The following is an 18690-nucleotide window of genomic DNA, read 5'->3' as shown; positions in this document are numbered from 1 at the left end:
TTGTTTTCATTTTGGGATTGTTCATTGCTAGTATATAGAAATGCAATTCATTTTTGTATATTGATCTGGTATCCTTCAATCTTGCTGAACTGGTATATTCTAAGTTTTCTATGGATTTTTTAGGCTTCTCACAGATTATGTGCATAGAGATGGTTTTAGTTCCTTCTTTCCTTTCTGGATATTTTTCTTCCTCTTTCCTAATTTCTCTGGCTGGCAGCTCACATGCATTCTATACTACAGATGGTAAGAGCAGAAATCCTTATTTTGTTCCTGATCTTAGGGGAGAAATATTCAGACTTCTATCATTAACTGTGATATTAGCTCTGGGCTTCACAAAGATGCCCTTTATCAGGTTTAGGATGTTCCCTTCGGTTCCTACTTTTTTGAGTGCTATTATCATGGAAAGCTGTTAGATTTTATCAAGTGCTTTTTCTGCATCTTTTCAGATGACCATATGAGCGATTTTTTCCCCCTTTTATTAGCGTAGTTTTTACACTGACTAATTTTCAGATGTTAAATCGACCTTGTGTTCCTGGAAAAATCCCACCTTGTTGTAGTATACAATCCTTTTGAAATGTTGTTGGACTCGGTTTACTAGTATATTGTGAAGGATTTTTGCACCTGTATCCTGCAAAAATAGTAGTCTTCAGTGTTCTGGTAATGTTTTCATCTGATTTGGTTATCTAGGTAATGCTGGCCCCTTACAATCAGATATCGAAAGTACTCCCTCCTCTGTATTTTGAAAGAGTTTATAAAGGATTAGTATTAGCACCTATTCTGTAGAAATCATCAGCAAAGTCATCTAGTCCTAATTTTTTTCTTTGTGAGAATTTCTTTATGTATTTACTCATTTATTTTTGTGATGATGAGGGTCAAACCCAGGGACTCATGCATCCTCAGCAAGCACTATTACTCAGCCATATCCCCACCCTAAATTTTTTAAATTACTAATTCAGTATTTTTCTTGTTTTAGATATCCATCCATTTTTCTACTTTTTCTACATTCAGTCATTCAAGAAATATTTATTGAATGTCTATTTTATCTAGAACCTGATCTTGGGTCAGAGGTTACAATAATGAGTAACATAAGCCCTTAACCTCTTGGGGCTTCACTTTCTCGTATTCTGTCTCTCACTCTCTTGCACTCTCTTACTATGCACATATTTTTGTTTATTTATATTTAATGAGGCTCTGGTGCTTGCAAAGGTATTGTTACATGCCACTAGTGAAGAACAGAGATTTTTTTTTTTTTTTCCAGTACCAGGAATCAAACTCACGACCTTGCACTTGCCAGGCAGGCACTGTGCTGCTGAGCTAAATCCCCAGCCCCAGAACAGAGATCTTTAAGCATGCTATACATCGTGGTTAAAACTCTCAAGTATTCTTGAAAATTCTGCATTCATGAGAAGTGGAATACAATAATAACATTATTACTATTATTATTTTAGTAGTAGTATAATCACAGTTTATGTCAGTGCATATCCTTGGCATTCTTCAAGGAAACCACCACCCCTACTGTGGATGCCACCCATCACCTTCCACTCTGTGATCATCAGTGGGAGCATGTGTGAGCTTCCTAGGACAGCTGTAATGAAGATTGTAATGGGTTGCTTAAAACAACAGAAATGTATTCTCAGGCAGTTACAAAGGATAAGAACCTGAAATCACAGTGCTGTCAACAGGTCATGCTCCCTGTGAGGCACAGAGTAGAATCCTTTTTTACCTCTGCCTGGCACCTGATAATGGCTGTCAGTCCTTGGCATTCTCTCACTTGTTGTTGTATCACTGCAGTCCGTGCCACGATCATCATATGCTGTTCTCCCTGTTTGCCACTGTCTTCGTGTGGTGTTTTATTCCAGGGAGGACACTAGTCACATTGGGTTAGAGCCCATTCTAATGACCTCATCCTAACTTGATCACATAACTATTGCCAAATAAGGTCGTGTATACAGGTACCAGAGGTTAGGCTCTCGTGGTGGGGAGAGGGGTTATGATTCAGTCCGTAACAAGGGATTATGCTTTAACTCTGAAATCTTGACCAAAGACCTCATTTTAACAACATGACCAATTGTAATAGATTTTATGGAAGTCTCATGGTATTTTCTCTGACTTTAAAAAAATATCTCCTCTTCATTATATAAGCTCTGAAGATATCAGTGAACCCACACATGTGTTTTATCTTCTAAGCATAAGTGTCACATACTAAACAGAAACAGGGGTTCAGTGTAAAAGTTCCAGAAGTAGCACCTCTTAAATCACAATGCGTACATGCCTTCCAAATAAAGTCACAGGAGTTTGTGAATGACTGTCTGGAATAGCAGCTGTCTGCTATATACACTTAACCACAATCACAGGACTCTTTTAGACTAGTTTAGACAATGTCAGAGTTCATCTTTACTAAAATAAAATGACATGGCTTATGCAATTGCATTGATGCTTGTTACAAAAGGCTGTATAAATGACAAATGTCATACACATGACTATAAAATGACAAATGCTATATACAACACAGCATCTCTTTGGCACAGCGTTAAAAGAACAAAACAGTATCTTCTGAGCCCCTGCCCTGTTGCTAGTTTCAGCTGTTTTCAATAATGCTTCCAAGCATTTTCTTGACCCATAAATGCTGTCATACCTACTCCGTCACAGTGCAAGTGTTTGTGAGTGGCTGTCTTTCTTTAGTATCCTGGTGTGGTGAATTATAGTGCTCTTGGGGCAGGACTGGAGAGTCGATCCTTTTTTGGGAAACAAAGCCCATCACCCAAACTAGTTCCCTCTTCCTCTGGTGGAGAAATCCTGAAATATCATTTACATTTGTTCCCTCCAAGTCTTGGACTCATGGCTTCAATGTTCAGGTATTTGTTCTATGGTAGTTTTCCCATTTTGAATGAAAGCACTAAGTCTTACATTTCCCATGACTGCCTCACTTGTTTCTACTCAAATTTCAATTATGAACTAGAAAATTTCATTTAATTATTCTCTTCTCTGCTTTCCATAAAATGATACAGGGCAATCCAGAGCAGCAATGATACCCCCCAAGCATCCACGGCAGCCCAAGGGAGCTCTGGACGATGCCATCGCCTTTGGAGGGAAAACAGACCAAGAAGTACCGAATGTTTCCCAACCCACGCCACCCCCACTGCCAAAGAAAATGATCATAAGAGCCAATACAGAGCCAATCTCCAAAGACCTCCAGAAATCCATGGAAAGTAGCCTTTGTGTCATGGCTAATCCTACCTATGATATTGATCCTAACTGGGACGCCAGCAGTGCTGGCTCTTCCATTAGCTATGAGCTCAAAGGACTAGACATTGAGTCCTGTGACTCCTTGGAGAGACCTCTGCACAAGGAGAGACCTGTCCCTTCTGCTGCAAACAGCATCTCCAGTTTAACCACTCTCAGTATTAAGGACAGGTTTTCTAACAGCATGGAGTCCCTGACCAGCCGACGTGGTCCCTCTTGCAGACAGGGCCGAAGCATTCAGAAGCCACAGAGACAAGCACTTTATCGAGGACTTGAAAATCGGGAGGAAGTAGTGGGTAAAATCCGAAGCCTTCATACAGATGCCTTGAAGAAACTGGCTGTTAAATGTGAAGACCTCTTCATGGCCGGACAGAAAGACCAGCTCCGCTTTGGGGTCGACAGCTGGTCAGACTTTAGGCTAACCAGCGACAAACCATGTTGTGAAGCAGGTGATGCAGTTTACTACACTGCTTCGTATGCAAAAGATCCACTTAATAACTATGCAGTCAAGGTAAGAAAACATTACAATCTCATTTTAATCTTTGCAAGCATGCTGTTAATAGGATGGGTCCATTCTCTGTTTCCCCTTTCCTTCCTCCAGTTCCTCCATTCTGCAAAAGTTAGAGTACCTGCTGGAAGGTAGATGCTAATAACTAAGAGGCTTGTTTATGTTTAGAGAAGTAAGGAGATAATGTAAAGAGACAGTTCCAACAGTATATTGCATGCTGAGGTAGCAATAAGTAGGAATTCTGTGGGGTGCCTGAGAGGACCTTAACTTGGACCTTAGAAGTCAGAATAGTCTTCTTAAAGGAAATAGACTTTGAGCTGTGGTTGTTTGCATAGGCTACGTATAAAAAGTAAGATCTGTAATGCACCTTCTACTCCACGTTTCTACTTTTATTCTCTCCAAATAAGAGACCCTTGTCTATGCCCGTTCTCTATCTCCTCTGCTTCCTGCAGTAGTATTTTTATACAGGAGGTAACTAATACTTGTTGAACCTTAATTTTCCCATCAAGTCTATGAGGGTAAAATCTTTTTCTACATTTGAGACATGAGGAAAATGGAGCTCAGAGGTAAACAAGCTTGCATAGGGTCATACAGCAAGCAAATGGTAGACTTGGAATATAAACACAGATATCTCTGAGTCCTAGCTTACAGTTTGTCCTGTATGTCATATGTACTGCCCTTTTCAGACAACCACTACTGCAAGACGTCTAGAACTCTTGACATCAAGGATTCTCACTGAGTTACACTGGCTATAACAGTGAACCGTGTGTTTTATCATTGTAAAAACCATGGGATGGGCTGTGGTGTCCAAAAGATTTGGGTTCAGACCCTGGCTCTGACACTCAGTGTCTCTGTCAGTAATGACTCCTATCACATGGAACTGTCCCTGATAAGTGCACATTTCTTTCTCTACCATTAGCTCTTCTCTACTTTAAAAGAGTAGCAACCTTTGGTCCTCCGTTTCCTCTCTTTCAGCTGTTTACAATGATAATCCATCCACTTTATGGGATTGAGGTGAGGAGCAAGTGAGATAATGCAAGTGAAAGGGTTTGAAAAACACAAAGCTCTGTGTAAACGTTAAAGTAATGTTCTCCATTCCCATAGTTGCTTTTTACTGCTTCTCTCATTGGCTCAAAAACAATTAACATACCTAAATGACTTTTACCTGTTAATTTAGCTTAGAAAGACCAGATGGTATCTTAGTAAATTAATGGATAAGGTAAACAGTTGGCCTTGCCTGACTATCAAGACAGAATCTATGCTTGGGCCAGACCTTTGGCTGGCTGATCTCCCTTGACTGTCTACAGCACCCTTGACTGTCTGCGGCCCTGGCTGAATGTCTCTGCTCCAGCCCACACAGTCAAATTAAACTGAAGGGTAGACTGCAGAGAGGGGATCTAGACTCCAGTTCATATATTACTTACTGGCCTAAAAAGGCATGTTGAGATTCTGTATAGCATGCAAGAGCTGTTACATCAGTTGGGGTTATGGCATCTTATCTTTCTTGGGTCTTTATTGCTACAAGATCACCAATGCAGAATGAGTATCTATTTCAGAAAGGGGCATTGAACTATCTCTTCTTTCAAAACAATTGAGAAGTAGGGCTTGACTAACTTTATGTATTATTGCTGTGCAATCTTGTCTCTTTCCTAAATCAATGGTCTACTATTGATTTCTTTGCTTGTAATGATGCAAAAGCAATCTCAAAAGAACAGGTGGCAAGTGATTATATACTGGGAGTTGTTGGCAGGTTGGGAAAGGATGTTTTGCACTAAATGCTGAATATAAATGTCTCTTTGAAGACCCTCTGGGCATTTCCAGAAGTGCCCAACTGATCATAGAATCTTAGAGGAATAAACTCTGAGCACTTGACTTTTGCAGAGGTAAACAAAAGAAGCCAACATTTAGCTGACACAAACAACTCCTTTAAGTGTTTGTCTTCTTAAAATATCCCTTCCCATATTGATGCAATTTAGGGTAAGCTAATCAGTGTAGGGATCTCTTAAAATGGTGCAAAATGAAGTCCCTGTTAGAATTTAGTAATTTGAAAGCCAAAGGAAGTACTATTACCCCTGCTACTTAACTACCAAATCCACTGCCATCAGGGAGCACTAAAATCTTTACTTTGTGTGTAGTCTTAGTTTGCTTGGGCTGCCATAACAAAATTCTATAGACTGGGTAGTTTTAGCAGCGAAGATCCAGATTTTAGCATATTTGGTTTCTCGTGAGGGCTCTTCCTGGCTTGTAGACAGCCACCTTCTGTCTGTCTCACATGGTAAGGAGAGAGAGCTGAAGAGGGAATGAATGCTCTTGTGTCTTTCTTATAAGGACACCAGTCCTGTCATCTCCAGGCCCCAACCTTATGAGCTCATTGTAGGCCTTGTCACATTGAGTAGGACTTCAACATATAAATTGGACTAGGTGGGCACCACAGTTTAGTCCATTATTTCATGCTTCCCCCTCCCAAATGTATGGCTATTGCCTGCAAAACACATCGTAGCACCTCAAAATTCTTATTCCAGAATCAAGTCCAGAGTCTTATGTAAATGTCACCTAAGACCTATTATGGGTTGAAATTCAAGGTGTGACTGTCCTAACAAAATTCCACCCGTTGTGAACCTTTGAAAAGACAAATTATGTGCATCTGTCTTGGTTACTTTTCTCTCATTGCTGAGACAAAGTACCCAACGCCCAAAATTAAGGAAGGGAAGGTTTATTTAGCTTACAGTTTGTGGAGGTTTTGATCTGCAATCTGCTGGCTCTAAGGCAGAGTGGCATGGCATAGGGGCAACACTTCAAGGTGGCAGAAGACAGCAAAAGCAGCAAGAGCACAGGAGGGAAACAAGCCTCTTTTCCTCCCTTAGGCCATACCCACACCATTTCTGTGCCCTCCTCTTCCACAAGCTGAGAGTGTTTACAAAGTAAGGACCCTGGCCCCCTGCTGAATCACTTAGTTGAACTTTTAAACTTCTCAAGTTGACACGATGAGCAACATCCTACAGCCTTAAGGGCAGGTCCTTTTCAACCCAGGATGTAGAACTGCTGAGTTACTCAGTTAAGCTTTTAGATTCCTCAAGTTGACACAATGTATGAACTGTAACAGCATCCAAAATATAACTACAAACAGGCATACAATAGAAACATTCCCATACTAAAAGGAAGAAGTTAGAAGGAAGAGGTGATGAGTCCAAAAGTCCAAAATCTAGCAAGTTAAATTCCATTAATTCCTACAACTTCAGAATAATCTCCTTTGGTTTGATACCCTGCCCTCCCGGCCCACTAGGGTGGCCGTGTCACCCCTGTGGGTCTTTATGGTGGCTCACAGGCAGGCTGGCCCTCCAGAGCCAGAGAAAACAAGGACGGAACAGCCTTGTGCACTGTACGTCAGAGGAAAAGAGCAAACTTGACATCTCGTCACCTTTGGGGTTACTCTCCCTTTTCTTTGAAAAATACACACTTCACAACCAAATAGCTCTATGGTCCAACCATATAGAACCCAAGAAGTCTAGCAGTCTTCTTTCATTCCAGCCTACTTTCCCTAGTTCAGACTGGCAGTGTTTTTGCTGATATAACCCCATCCTTGTTATTCCTGGCTTCTACTAAGGTGGCTGATTAAATCTGTGAATCCTACCCATAATCTATCTCTTCATCACATGACAGTCTAGCTAAACCCTGTGTTCTGTTAAGCACATGCTTTCACAGTTTTTGTAATATGGATAGACCAAGAATTTTCCATATCTTTTAAGTTCTGATTTCTTTTTGCGTAAGAATTCGTTCTTCAATTCACCTGTCTTCTTTCCTGTTGTACTGTAAGCTCTGAGGAGGAACCAAGCTGCTCCTTTATCACTTTGCTTATATCACCTCAGCTAAAAATTCAATTTTATCATATAATTTCTATCTCTTACAAAACATTAGAACATACTTCTGCTGGGTTCTTAATCATCTTTCTTCTGGTTTCCAATGACCATGGTGCTTGTGTCCATCAGAGACCACACCAGAATCACCCTTTCTTTCTCACAGTTGGAGGCCAGGTAGGTCAAGATCAAGGCCATGACTGACTCCCTTTCTGGTACAGGTCCTCTCACTGGTTCACATAACCACCCTTTCACTGCATCCTGACATCACAGCGACAGAGCATGCCAGCTCTCTGTGTCTCTTCCCTAACCTTACCCCTTACAGATTCTTCACCACATTGCCCCCGTACTGGCTGCTGTGTGTGGCTACAGGGAAGATTAGAGCTTCAGCTTCAGTAGGATGGAGTGAGGAGGCTAACAGTTTAGGCCATAGTAGGAGTTGTATTTGCTTTTGCTCTAAAGTAGGCAGTTTGAACTCAGCACTTCTCCTGGATTTACACATTTTTCTATTTCATATTTACTCTCATTTTTACTCAACATGAATGGCTTTATTAATTATATTGGTTTTAAACAAAAAGGTATTACACTACAGAATAAAGAGCTTTGGAATCATCTGCCCTGGGCCCATATTCCGAGTCTGTCTTTCTGTATTCTTAAACAGGCCATACAATCTCTCTTGGTTTTCACATCAGTGTTCACCAGCTGCCCTGCCTACTTCATAAGATTGTTATAATGTTCACATTTATGTAGTGAAAGTGCTTTTAAGGAGGAAATAGTGGTGTACCCCTGTGATTCCAGCACTCTGGAAGGCTGAGGCAAGAGGACCACAAGTTTGATCCTTATCAAGACCTTGTCTCAAAATAAAAAGTGAAGGGCTGGGGATGTAGCTCAGTGTGAAAGCCCTGAGTCCAGTCTCACATGGAAAAAAAAGTATTTTTATAAACTATAAATTATATATAAGCCTTAATAAAATAATGTATTGTTAATAATAGAAAATTACTGTTCCATATTCTATAGATCACTATTATTCTTTAATATTTAGCAGATTTAGATAGGTTCTGCACTTAGCTATTTTCTATTACTTCAAATATATAAACATTTTTTCCCTTAAATTTATGAGAGAAAGCTACAAAATGTTACAGCCTCAGGAATTGTGGTGCTGCCAAAAATCAAACAAATTAAGTGGCTGATATTAAAGAAACAATTAAATAAATTGTGGCACATCAGCCCAGTGGAATGTTTGTAGCCATTAAAAGTGGTGATTATAAGAACTATATAAAATGAAAAACATTTGTTGTAAAATCTCAGAATTCTAAAGAGGATGATCATAACTTTTTTAAAATTGATCTGCAAAATGGTAATATGGAAATAATTCTATGTTAGAGTGGTGGTAACTATACATGATTTTTATCTTGTATGAAAATGTCATTAGTTCTTTTCAGTGAAAAACACTAAAGTATTAGAGATTTGGAATCATTTTACACTCTTTCTTAAAGGCACGGTCTCCTTAGTTATTCATTTCTGTACTCCTATCCTCTAGCATAAATTATAAATAGCTCCTATTTCATGCTTCCTGGCTTTTGCACACGCTGGCTCCTCTGTCTGGACTGCCCTTCTGGGAGGCAGTATGATACAATGAAGATTGTCTGCATTGTGATCTGCAGACGACCTATTTCAGAATCACCTGAGAGTGCTCATTTAAAATGTAGTTTCTTTGCCACCATCCCAGGCCCACAGTCAAAATTACAGGCAGAGGCCTGGGAAACTGCATTTGTAGTAAGCACCCCTTGGGTGGTTCCCACATACAAAATGGCTAAGAGTTAGACTTTTAAATTAGACAGACCTCGGTTGTTTTTATCATTTGGCTGGTTTTTGGCTTTTTGAGATAGGGTCTTGCTGTATAGCGTTGAACTCACAGCAATCAGCCTCCCAAGTGCTGGGATTACAGGTATGCCCCACCGTGCCCGGCTCAGACCTCAATTTAAATGTGTGTTTTTAGCTACATATTAGCTATGCTGCTTTAGCCCAGTTACTTGCCTTTTCTAAGTCCAGTGTCTTTGTCTATAAAATGGAAAAAAAAAGCTTCATTCTTCTTAAAACCAATGTAAAAAAATTATAGTTGTCAGTATATACATAGTGATATACAGAGTACTGGGCAGTGATGTACAGAGTGATATACATCACCTGGCACAGTGTGAAGTATCTGATAGACAGTAGCTACCTATTCCTCCACTCTCATGTACCTAGAAGGCACCTATCTGTTCTTAAAAATCCAGTTCTGTGATCTCCTGAATACCTGCTGATAGCTCTTTCCTGTGTACCCACAAGGTACCCAGTAGATTTCTCTACCATTGTATGATTGTGCCGAGTTGTATAATTAGTCAGGACTACAATGTACAATTACAGGAACATGCCTTCCTTCCCTGCTGTTACATCTGACTTTCTTCGGGGCAGGGATCATGGTTTATTAATCCTTACCTTCTTAGCATCAGATACAATGTCATGTACATAGTGGGCATTCAAAAATGCCTGGAACATTCAAAACATTTACTATACAAAACATTGTGATACTTGTGTGGATTTACAGAAATATATATGAGTATGGCAGAGTCTTGCCCTCAAGGAGCTTTTATTCCAGTGGGGAAAAAAAAGGACGAATGACTCTTAAGACAAATTTAAATGAAGTTTCAGAGTGGTCTGTAGAGATGTAAAGATGAACAGAGGCTAATGGATGTGAGAAGTTATTAACACTTATCTCAGGCCCAATAAGAAAGGGTCTCTAAGAAAAAATAATGGGAAATAATACTGTGGAGAGATTGGGGGCCAAATTTAGAGACTTTGATGAGTTTAAGAGATTAGATTTTGTTTTGTATTTTATGGGAAACCACTAAGGATTCTTAAATAGAAAAATAACTTAGGATTAATGATGTTGGAAGAAGACTGTGGTGGAAGAGGCCAGAAGGACTGGAATCAGGGAAGCCGATCATTGTGCTATTGTAGGATTTCCAGTTAAAAAAAAAGGTTTCCCTGAAATAGGGCAGAGGAAGAAGAGGGCACGTGGCCCAAGTGCTGAGGAGGGCAGTAGCCCACATCTAGTGAGTGGCTGGATGTGAGTTGAGGGCAACAGTGCTAACATTCCAAGGCAGAGCAGCCTCAGAGGAGGAGGATGCCATTAGAAATATAAATCAAAAAGGCTGCAAGGATGAGCTCTCCGTGGAGCCTTTAAATAGTGCAGCCAGGCTGAGAGAAGCCCAGCAGCCAGATAAGAACAGGGTACTCGGAAGAGAGGTCAAGCCTAGAAATATGGTTTCCTGGCCCTCTCATCATTTGATTTAGTTCAAACTGTAGGGGAAAAAGAGAGAGAGAGACTGTAGTGGAAGAGTCAGAAAGGTGGGAAAAAGCCCATACCTGTCAGTGACCCAGAACAGGAGCAATTGGAAAAGCAGCATCAAAGGGCAGGATTTCAGACTGGAGAGTCCAGGGTCACAGAGGGCTGGAGCAGAATTCGGATTCAAAAGGAGGCAAGAGCTCACTCCTGCTAAACCTCGAGCAAGTTCTGTCTTGGTGACAGTCAGGAGGGTACCAGAGAAGGGAGTAGGGGAGAATGGGTGGGGAGGCCCTGGGGGCACTGAGCACAGCCTGCCTTTTAAGTAAGTTTTTCAGTGAAGGAACAAATTGGTTCCTAAACAGTATCTTACCTTCAACTCCTATTTCCGTCTCAGAGCCCTGCTTCTTTTATCCTCTCCTCACCATTTGGCAGTCCACACCCAGCAGATGAGACGTCTGTCTCTGTGGCCAGCACGCTGGCCGTCCTCCAGCCCTGAGCTCCCTGCTTTCTAAATAAAGCCGAACATAGCCTTAAGCATGAACTTAACTTCCCTGCTCACTAAATAAAACTTACCTTGCCTTTTCTCTCTTTCAAAAAATCTGAGTGGCCCCTGGCAAGGCCACCGAAGTAGACTAAGGTCAACGTTAGAAGGGCATTTACCACTCTACACAGGAGGAACTGGCCAGAGAGGAGAAAATCACTTTTGCATAGGGACACTAGATTCATGGCCAGCTGCCTCCTGGCTCCTAGGCAGACAGAACCTTCCCAGTTAATTGTGCTTGCATCAGTAAACTTGCTGTGCTTTGCCTCGGTGTTGTTCCTCAAAGGATAAAGGGCCACCGTTCACCTGGAAGCAGGGTGGATGTAGGTGAATTTAGGGCTCAGTTTCCCTGACACATTTCTTTCCCTTCACTTATGAGAGCATGTCGTAACAAACGCTGCCTTGAGAAACCACATAATATGTTCAGGAAAACTAGTTTGAAGAAGATGCTAAAAGTTTCACGTAAGTAAAAAAGTATAACCTGAGGTTTTTTTCCTCCAAAAGTCCCAACACTGGCACATCTTCCATAGGAATCTTCTTTTAAAGCAGTCCGGGTCATTGTTCTCAGGAAGGCACATGAAGCCCAGGGAAAGAGAGCACTTCTCTGTGACAACAGTGTGGCGTCTGCTTCCTTCCAGCTGGGTCATATTCCTCAAATCTTGTACAAGTCAAAGTGATAAAATCTTATACAACTGCCTTCTTGGTTTTCTTTCCTTGGCTACAAAGTAGGTTTCTTGAGTGTATGAACATTTTTACACTAATTCCAGCTGGGCCAAATTCTTAAAATCTTGTGGTAAAGTAGAGGCTCCAGATCTCTATCTCATTTGGTAGATGCTGAGAAAGCAAGATAGTAAATGAAAAAGCATCAACTAGAATAACTGTGATTGGTAGAAGCTTACAACTACTTCTGAGGGTCTGCACTAGCAGCTAATTACTGGCTTGGTGGTAAGGACATGGGAAACCACTTGCACCTGTGAAATTCAACACTACTGTGCCCAACATTGGAGCTTTACAGAAAGTAATCAGCAGCCAACTTCACGTGCAAGTGTCCACTTCATTTCATGGTCCAGTGCCTACAGAGGTGCTAAAAGATCTCAGCTGGGAGCTGATTTGGAAAGGAGAGGCTTGGGATACTTATATGAACCTGGAATCAGAATGAATTGGGATGCCAGGGATATAGCTCAGCAACATAAGCACCTGCCTGGCAAGCACAAAGTCCTGAGTTCAATTCCCGGTACCAAAAAATAAAGTAAAATAAATTAAGATTCACAGAATGAATTGGCTAGCAGGAAAAGGGCACTACGGCTTTAATTAATGAAGCAAAGGCGGGGCTGGGGATTTAGCTCAGCGGCACAGCGCCCGCCTGGCAAGTGTGAGGTCTTGAGTTCGAATACTGGTACCAGAAAAAAACAAAAAAATGAGGCAAAGGGACATATTGGGAATTATAAATTGGGAAATTGGTTGAATTCTTCATCTGGGCCCTGAGCTGGTTATTGAACTGCTCTGTGCCTCAGTTTCTCTAATGTGAATATCACAAGGCATCATTCTGTCAGCCTACATTACCACTTGAGGAATGGAGATTTTTTTTTTCCCAAGTTGAATGGGAAGGTGAAAAGATTTGATGAGTATACAGTTGCCACCACTGTTTTTTGATTTTTGGTTTTGTTTTTTTTTACTGGGAATTGAACTCAGGACCTTGTGCTTGCCAGCTAAGCACTGCTACAATTGCCATCTTGAATTTCTTTCCTTGGCTCCAAAATGGATTTCTTGAGCATATGAACATTTTTTTTTACACTAATTCAAGCTGTAAAATATCTGGCCTGCCTGCCAGATCTTATACTGGATGCCTACAGTATGGAGTCCTGAGTATTTGGGGGCCAGATAATTTTTATATATTAAACACTTAATTCATTTTGAATATAATTGTACCAGCTTGACTGTGTGGGGTCTTGCCTCTGAAGCCACATAAAGCAATATTCCTTCCAGGCAGATCAAGGGATTAATGTCAGGCAGTAATTAGCCTGTGTTTTTAGAGTAAGATTGGACCAAACACTGGGTATCAATTTAGAAGTTGCAAGTTTTCATTGTACACTTTCCCATTTGCAAGTGTGCCTTTGTGTCATGCAACAAAATAGCACAGATGGTAGAATGTGTGTGATCTTCAGTGTTTCTCATTTCTGTCCCTCTACAATTCATTCCCTACAATATCCATCTCACTTAAGGTTCACTGAGGCACTGTAAAATACGTGGTGTGAGATAGAAATGAGATTCCCTGCTGATAAAGTGGAAGTAGGCTGAAGGCACACTGCGCCCATAATAGAAAAATAAAAGCTAATGTCTACTAGTTTAGAAGAGTCCTGTATTTTATAATTATTGCTTTCTTTGGGGAAAAGAAGAGAAAATTGAATGGAATGACAAAGAGCCATGTTGCTTTGTGTAATTTTGTGCAGTGCAGAATCTCTGAGCCTCCAAAGCAGCATGGGCTCAGCAGACAGTTCTCACTGATCCGATTTTACCCAGTGGTGTGTTGGGTCATTTGTGAGCGCTTATTATTCACATTTGTCTGCCATTGCCCCCTCCTCATTCCCTTGCCAGCTTCCATCTGTTTTGTAAAAGCTGTTCATACGTTCTAGCTGCTCTGAGTAAATAAACCGTATGGCCATGCTGGATCAGATGTGGCCTGTTGTCAGTAGTTTATAGGGATAAGCTAAACACGTACCGTGTGCCTTGTTCTGTGCTAAGCTTGAAAGACACAAATACCTGCTCTTAATTCACACTAAAATGTACTAACTGCACTAAGAGGCATGTACAAGATGTAGAAGCAACACAGAAAGGGAGGTTACGAGTATTTAGCACTTTCAGTAACAGAAGTTACTCCTGAAAAGGGCTCTGAAGGAGTAAGTAGGAATCCCTCCAGCAGTGTGGGTAAAAAGGGAAGGGGTTCCAAACAAAAGGAGAAGGGTAGGAGTGGAGGGGCTATCTACAGATAGTTCAGTAAGGTAAAGCAAACGGAAAGGAGCTGAGAAATAAAAGGGAGGGAGGCCAGGACTTCATCCTGTGAAGATAACAGGAAGCAGCTGCTAGGAAATTTCAATAGGCAAGCAATAGCAGATTCTTTTAAGATGCTGCTGTACTCAGGCATGGTGGCTCAGATTTGTGATCCTAGAACCCTGGAAGGCTAAGGCAAGAGGATCACAAGTTCAAGCCCAGCCTGGACAACTTAGCAAATTAACAACACCCTGTATCAAAATAAAAAATAACCAAAAGGCCAGAGATGTGTTTCATTGTGAAGGCCCTGGATTCAGTCCCCAATACCACAGAACAAAACAAAACAAAATGATGGCTCTATGGCTATGTGGAAGATGTACTCGAGGGGAAGCCATGAGAGGCTCAGAGAGACCCATTGGAAAGCTTTAGTGGTAGTCCAGGCAAGTGATAATGTAACAACAGAGAGAGAGAGAGAAGATAATTTAAAAGTTATTTAAGAACAAAATCAGTTAGACATAAAGAGTGAACATGGAGGAAAAATCTAGAGTGAACTTTGTTTCTCATCAAGCTATTGGGACAGACAAGAGAACCATTCACAAGGAGAGGGCGTGGTGGGAGGAAGAGTTCAGTTTTAGTTATGCGGAGTTGAAGGAATCTATGGGACAGGACATGCATGGAGAGAAATCAGGTAGGCCTTTGCATATGTCAGTACCGAGTTTAGAGAGACAATGTGGCTTGGTGATATGCAGGTGGAAGGCAGCAGCATGTGCAGGACAGTTGCTGAAGGGTTGTCAGTGAAGAAAGAAGAAAGAGAACAGGCACTTGAAACACCAGCACACGAAGGGAGCTCTTGAGAGGAAGGGTCAGGAGAAGAATGGTGAACCATTCGGCAGCTGTCAGTCCAGACATCGTGCCTTCTGGGTTTGCCTACTGTCTGCCCTTCCCCTGCTCCTCTCTTTTGTGGCATTGAAGTGAATATTTTTGAAAAGGCAGCGAGATGTAGGTCCTCTGTACCAGTCCCAGGTGTCAAGGCATTCTGGAGGGGTCAGTGGTGTTAGACACATATGCTTCCTTTCCCCTCCAACTGCTTATGATGCAGCTTTCCAGTCACCCCCCCACACACACACTCTGCTTTATGCAGTTAGCTGTCAGAGGTTGAGGGTCTTACTACAAACATAAATACTTCGTAACGGCGAATTTGCCTCAAAGGTATGCAGAGCAGTTGCCATGAACAACACAGAAAATAAGCCCCTGAAATGAAATGAATGTTTGGAATTAAGCTTCACGGGTTGTGCGTGAGGAACCATGGTCCAACTCTGTTGCCCTCCTGTCAGCCCTGAGTGTTACGTGTTATGTGCTATGAGCTGGGTCTAAGGTCTTGGGAGAGGGTACTTTGCCTATGATTCTGGAAGCACTTGTTTTTTGTTTCTTCATTTCCAATAGGTGATTTGTCAGTGGCTAAGGGTCCCCACCCCTGTATTTAGCAGTCTTGTCTGACTGCTCCGGGTGCTGCCTCTTACAGATGGAAGTGCTGAGGAGCTGTCAGACACATGTGGGAATGCTCAGGTGACAGCAGTCAGTTTTTTTCCTTTCTCTTCTGGTCTTTATTAATGTAAACAGTGTGTTATTTGTATGGTGGAGGGGATCCCAGCTGGGTGGTTGGGTGTCCCCTTTGATTTTCCCGATTCCTCTGGAGAGTGGCTCCAGCAGGCATGCCCTGTGGGCAGGAGAGCAAGAGGTCACCCTGGGAGAAGGCATCTCCTCTGCTTGTGCTCTTTATAGGAAGCGTTCCCACCATCTCCACCTTCACAGAACCAAAATTGTGTCCAGAAAGAGGTCCCTGGCGTATTTTACAAGAAGCTTCACCCTTCAGCGGCCTGGTTTTGTTCTCCTACCACGCAATGTACAAGTAAAGGATACCTGGATACCGATATTTCGGCTCCCTCTAGTGTCTCAGTAGCTCAGCTCTCCTTGTGTTTTTCTTCCCTCGGAAAATGTAGACAAGCACAGAATCTGCCAGAATTGGCAGCATTTCCCATACATAGTCAAAACAAAAGTGAGGTGATTTTTTTCTATTAGAAAAGGAAATCTTATGTGAAGATGTGTGACTACTCTAGCCCGAGTTTTATTCCTCTTTTTAAATTTGGGAGAGTGTAGGAGCCCTGTGGAAGTAAAATCTTTGGGAAGTAAAATCTTTCTTAAGATGCCTCCAGTTCAATCCACCTACCCTTTGTAAGGGAATGTGAATTACTTTCAAGAAAGATTAATGAAAATGAGAATCCAGGAAGAAGTTACTTTGATCCCTGATAGAGAAAATATTGGATGGGAGTAGGGTAGAGGCAATAAGAACCCTGACCATTTGTTCTGCAAAGAGTAGCTTGTTTTCTGAAATAACTTTTAGACTAGAAATTTATCATCTGAAGTCAGGTCATTTTTAGTTGTTTTTTAAAAAAGGAAAGGAGTCAAGTTATTAATATTTGAAAAATGACTACTTTGCGATGCATAGAATAATATAATACTCCTACCTAAATTAACATCATTGCAGGGTCCATAATATAGATTTATGAGGTACATATCATGTGAAATCCTATTATGGAAATCGCCATAATTCTGCGTTTGGGTTGTAACAGGCTTCATGGTTATAAACCAATTAAAAGCTCTAGCCCTCCCCCCTTCACACTCCAGTCTTCTCCTGTTTTTGTTTGTCCTTAAACTAGAGTGACCCATTATTCTTCAGCCTGTCTCTGGATGGGGAAATGAGGAGATAAGGAAGTGCCGCCCAGTCTGGCTGGCTAGCTAGGCAGGCCATTTTCCTTCAGAGCATCCAAAGTGGCCAACAATTTATCATTTCTTCTTCGTAAATCACTTTGCTCCTTTATCTCAAGTTGATCTGTGAAGCTAAACATAAATTCTAGTTGTAATGTCCATGTTCTTATCTACTCCCAAAGCTCTTGGAGGACCTTATGAAAATGTGTATGTCTGTCTGACTGTGTCTAGATAAAATTAGAATATCACAATTAGGATATCTTACCTGTTTCTGATGTTAAACTACCAGGTGGCAAGGTCTTTTCAGTATGCCTTAGAACGGTGAGAAACAACAGACGTAGCCAAACCATCCTCTCTTTAAGCCATAGCCTGGCTTAGCTTGGATTGAACATGTGCAGCTCCTGCCTTGTTAGGGCTGACCATGGCATCATGGTGTTGACCTTTAGCTGTCACCCGTTAGCTACTTCTATCAAAATTCTGGTCAGAAACCCTCACTGCTGTGGCAAATGGCTCTCTGAACTCAAAACAAAGCTATATTTCTCTGTCGTATTCTCTTTGTTTGAAAAGATATGAAGATTCTAGGAGATTGCATCACTTTAAATGTTTGCAGGTTGCCTGAATCATCAGTGTTACATTTGTCCAGCTTTGCAGCACACAGATGTATTCTATATACTTGATATCGTTTAACCCTCACAACTGTCATGTGAGTTAGGTTTCAGGATTTTTGTTGCTTTGTGTGGGTTTTGTTGGGGGTTTTTTAAATTGTCTTTCTTTTTTTTTTTTTTACTAGTAGGGATTGAACCCAGTTCTTTCACAGTGGGCTACATCCACAGCTTTTTTGTTTTTTTCCTTTTTTATTTCTGAGACGGGGTTTGGCTAAATTGCCCAGTCTATGCCTGAACTCGTAATCCTCCTGACTCAACCTCCCAGAATCCTGGGAATACAGGCATGCACCACACACTAGGCTTCGGTGTTTTTATATTATTCATGTCATTAGGGAGACTGTGACCCAGAGAAATTAATTAATCAGGCTCAAAGTCACACAGCTAAAGTTTAACTTTTAGTCTCATTCCACTATACTGAGTGGATTTGGTAGACTTTTCAAAGACTGAAGAGTTGTACTTTCATTCTTTGCACTTTCATTCTAGCAGGCAGTGTGATATTGAGCAAAGTGTTTAAACTGGCAGTGAGGTTAATGGTGTCATGTACTGGATCAACTCCTATAAACTACATGATGACTACTATAGGATTTTTAAATACCTGGTGACAGGCCTCCAGCATAAACAAGCAGGCCTTCCCTGGCCATGTGGCGCCTCCCACACAGGCAAGGACATAACCACCCACCAGCTCCAAGCTGGCTCCACACTTTTCTTCCTCTTCGCACTGGGCGGTGGTGGTGTAGACCAACTAACTAACCTGATCCTGGATGGGGACAAGGCCCAGGCAGAGAGGTTAAGTCCAG

At 41.5% G+C, this 18690-nt stretch overlaps 1 protein-coding gene across 8 annotated transcripts in view; it reads left to right on the top strand.

Moving 5' to 3' along the window:
• Positions 1-18690, top strand: part of Peak1 (pseudopodium-enriched atypical kinase 1) — a 284201-nt gene that overhangs the window by 250760 nt on the left and 14751 nt on the right. For all 8 annotated transcript variants that reach the window (XM_005393487.2, XM_005393484.2, XM_013518882.1 and 5 more), the window contains one exon: positions 3009-3754. In XM_005393487.2, the coding sequence (XP_005393544.1) occupies positions 3009-3754 (746 nt within the window). The remainder of the gene's footprint in view (positions 1-3008; positions 3755-18690) is intronic.

Source organism: Chinchilla lanigera, unplaced genomic scaffold (assembly GCF_000276665.1).
Source record: "Chinchilla lanigera isolate Chin_1 unplaced genomic scaffold, ChiLan1.0 scaffold00049, whole genome shotgun sequence".
NCBI classification, from domain to species: Eukaryota; Metazoa; Chordata; class Mammalia; order Rodentia; family Chinchillidae; genus Chinchilla; species Chinchilla lanigera.
Note: the sequence above shows the minus strand (reverse complement) of the source record. Positions and strands in the feature narration are given on the sequence as shown.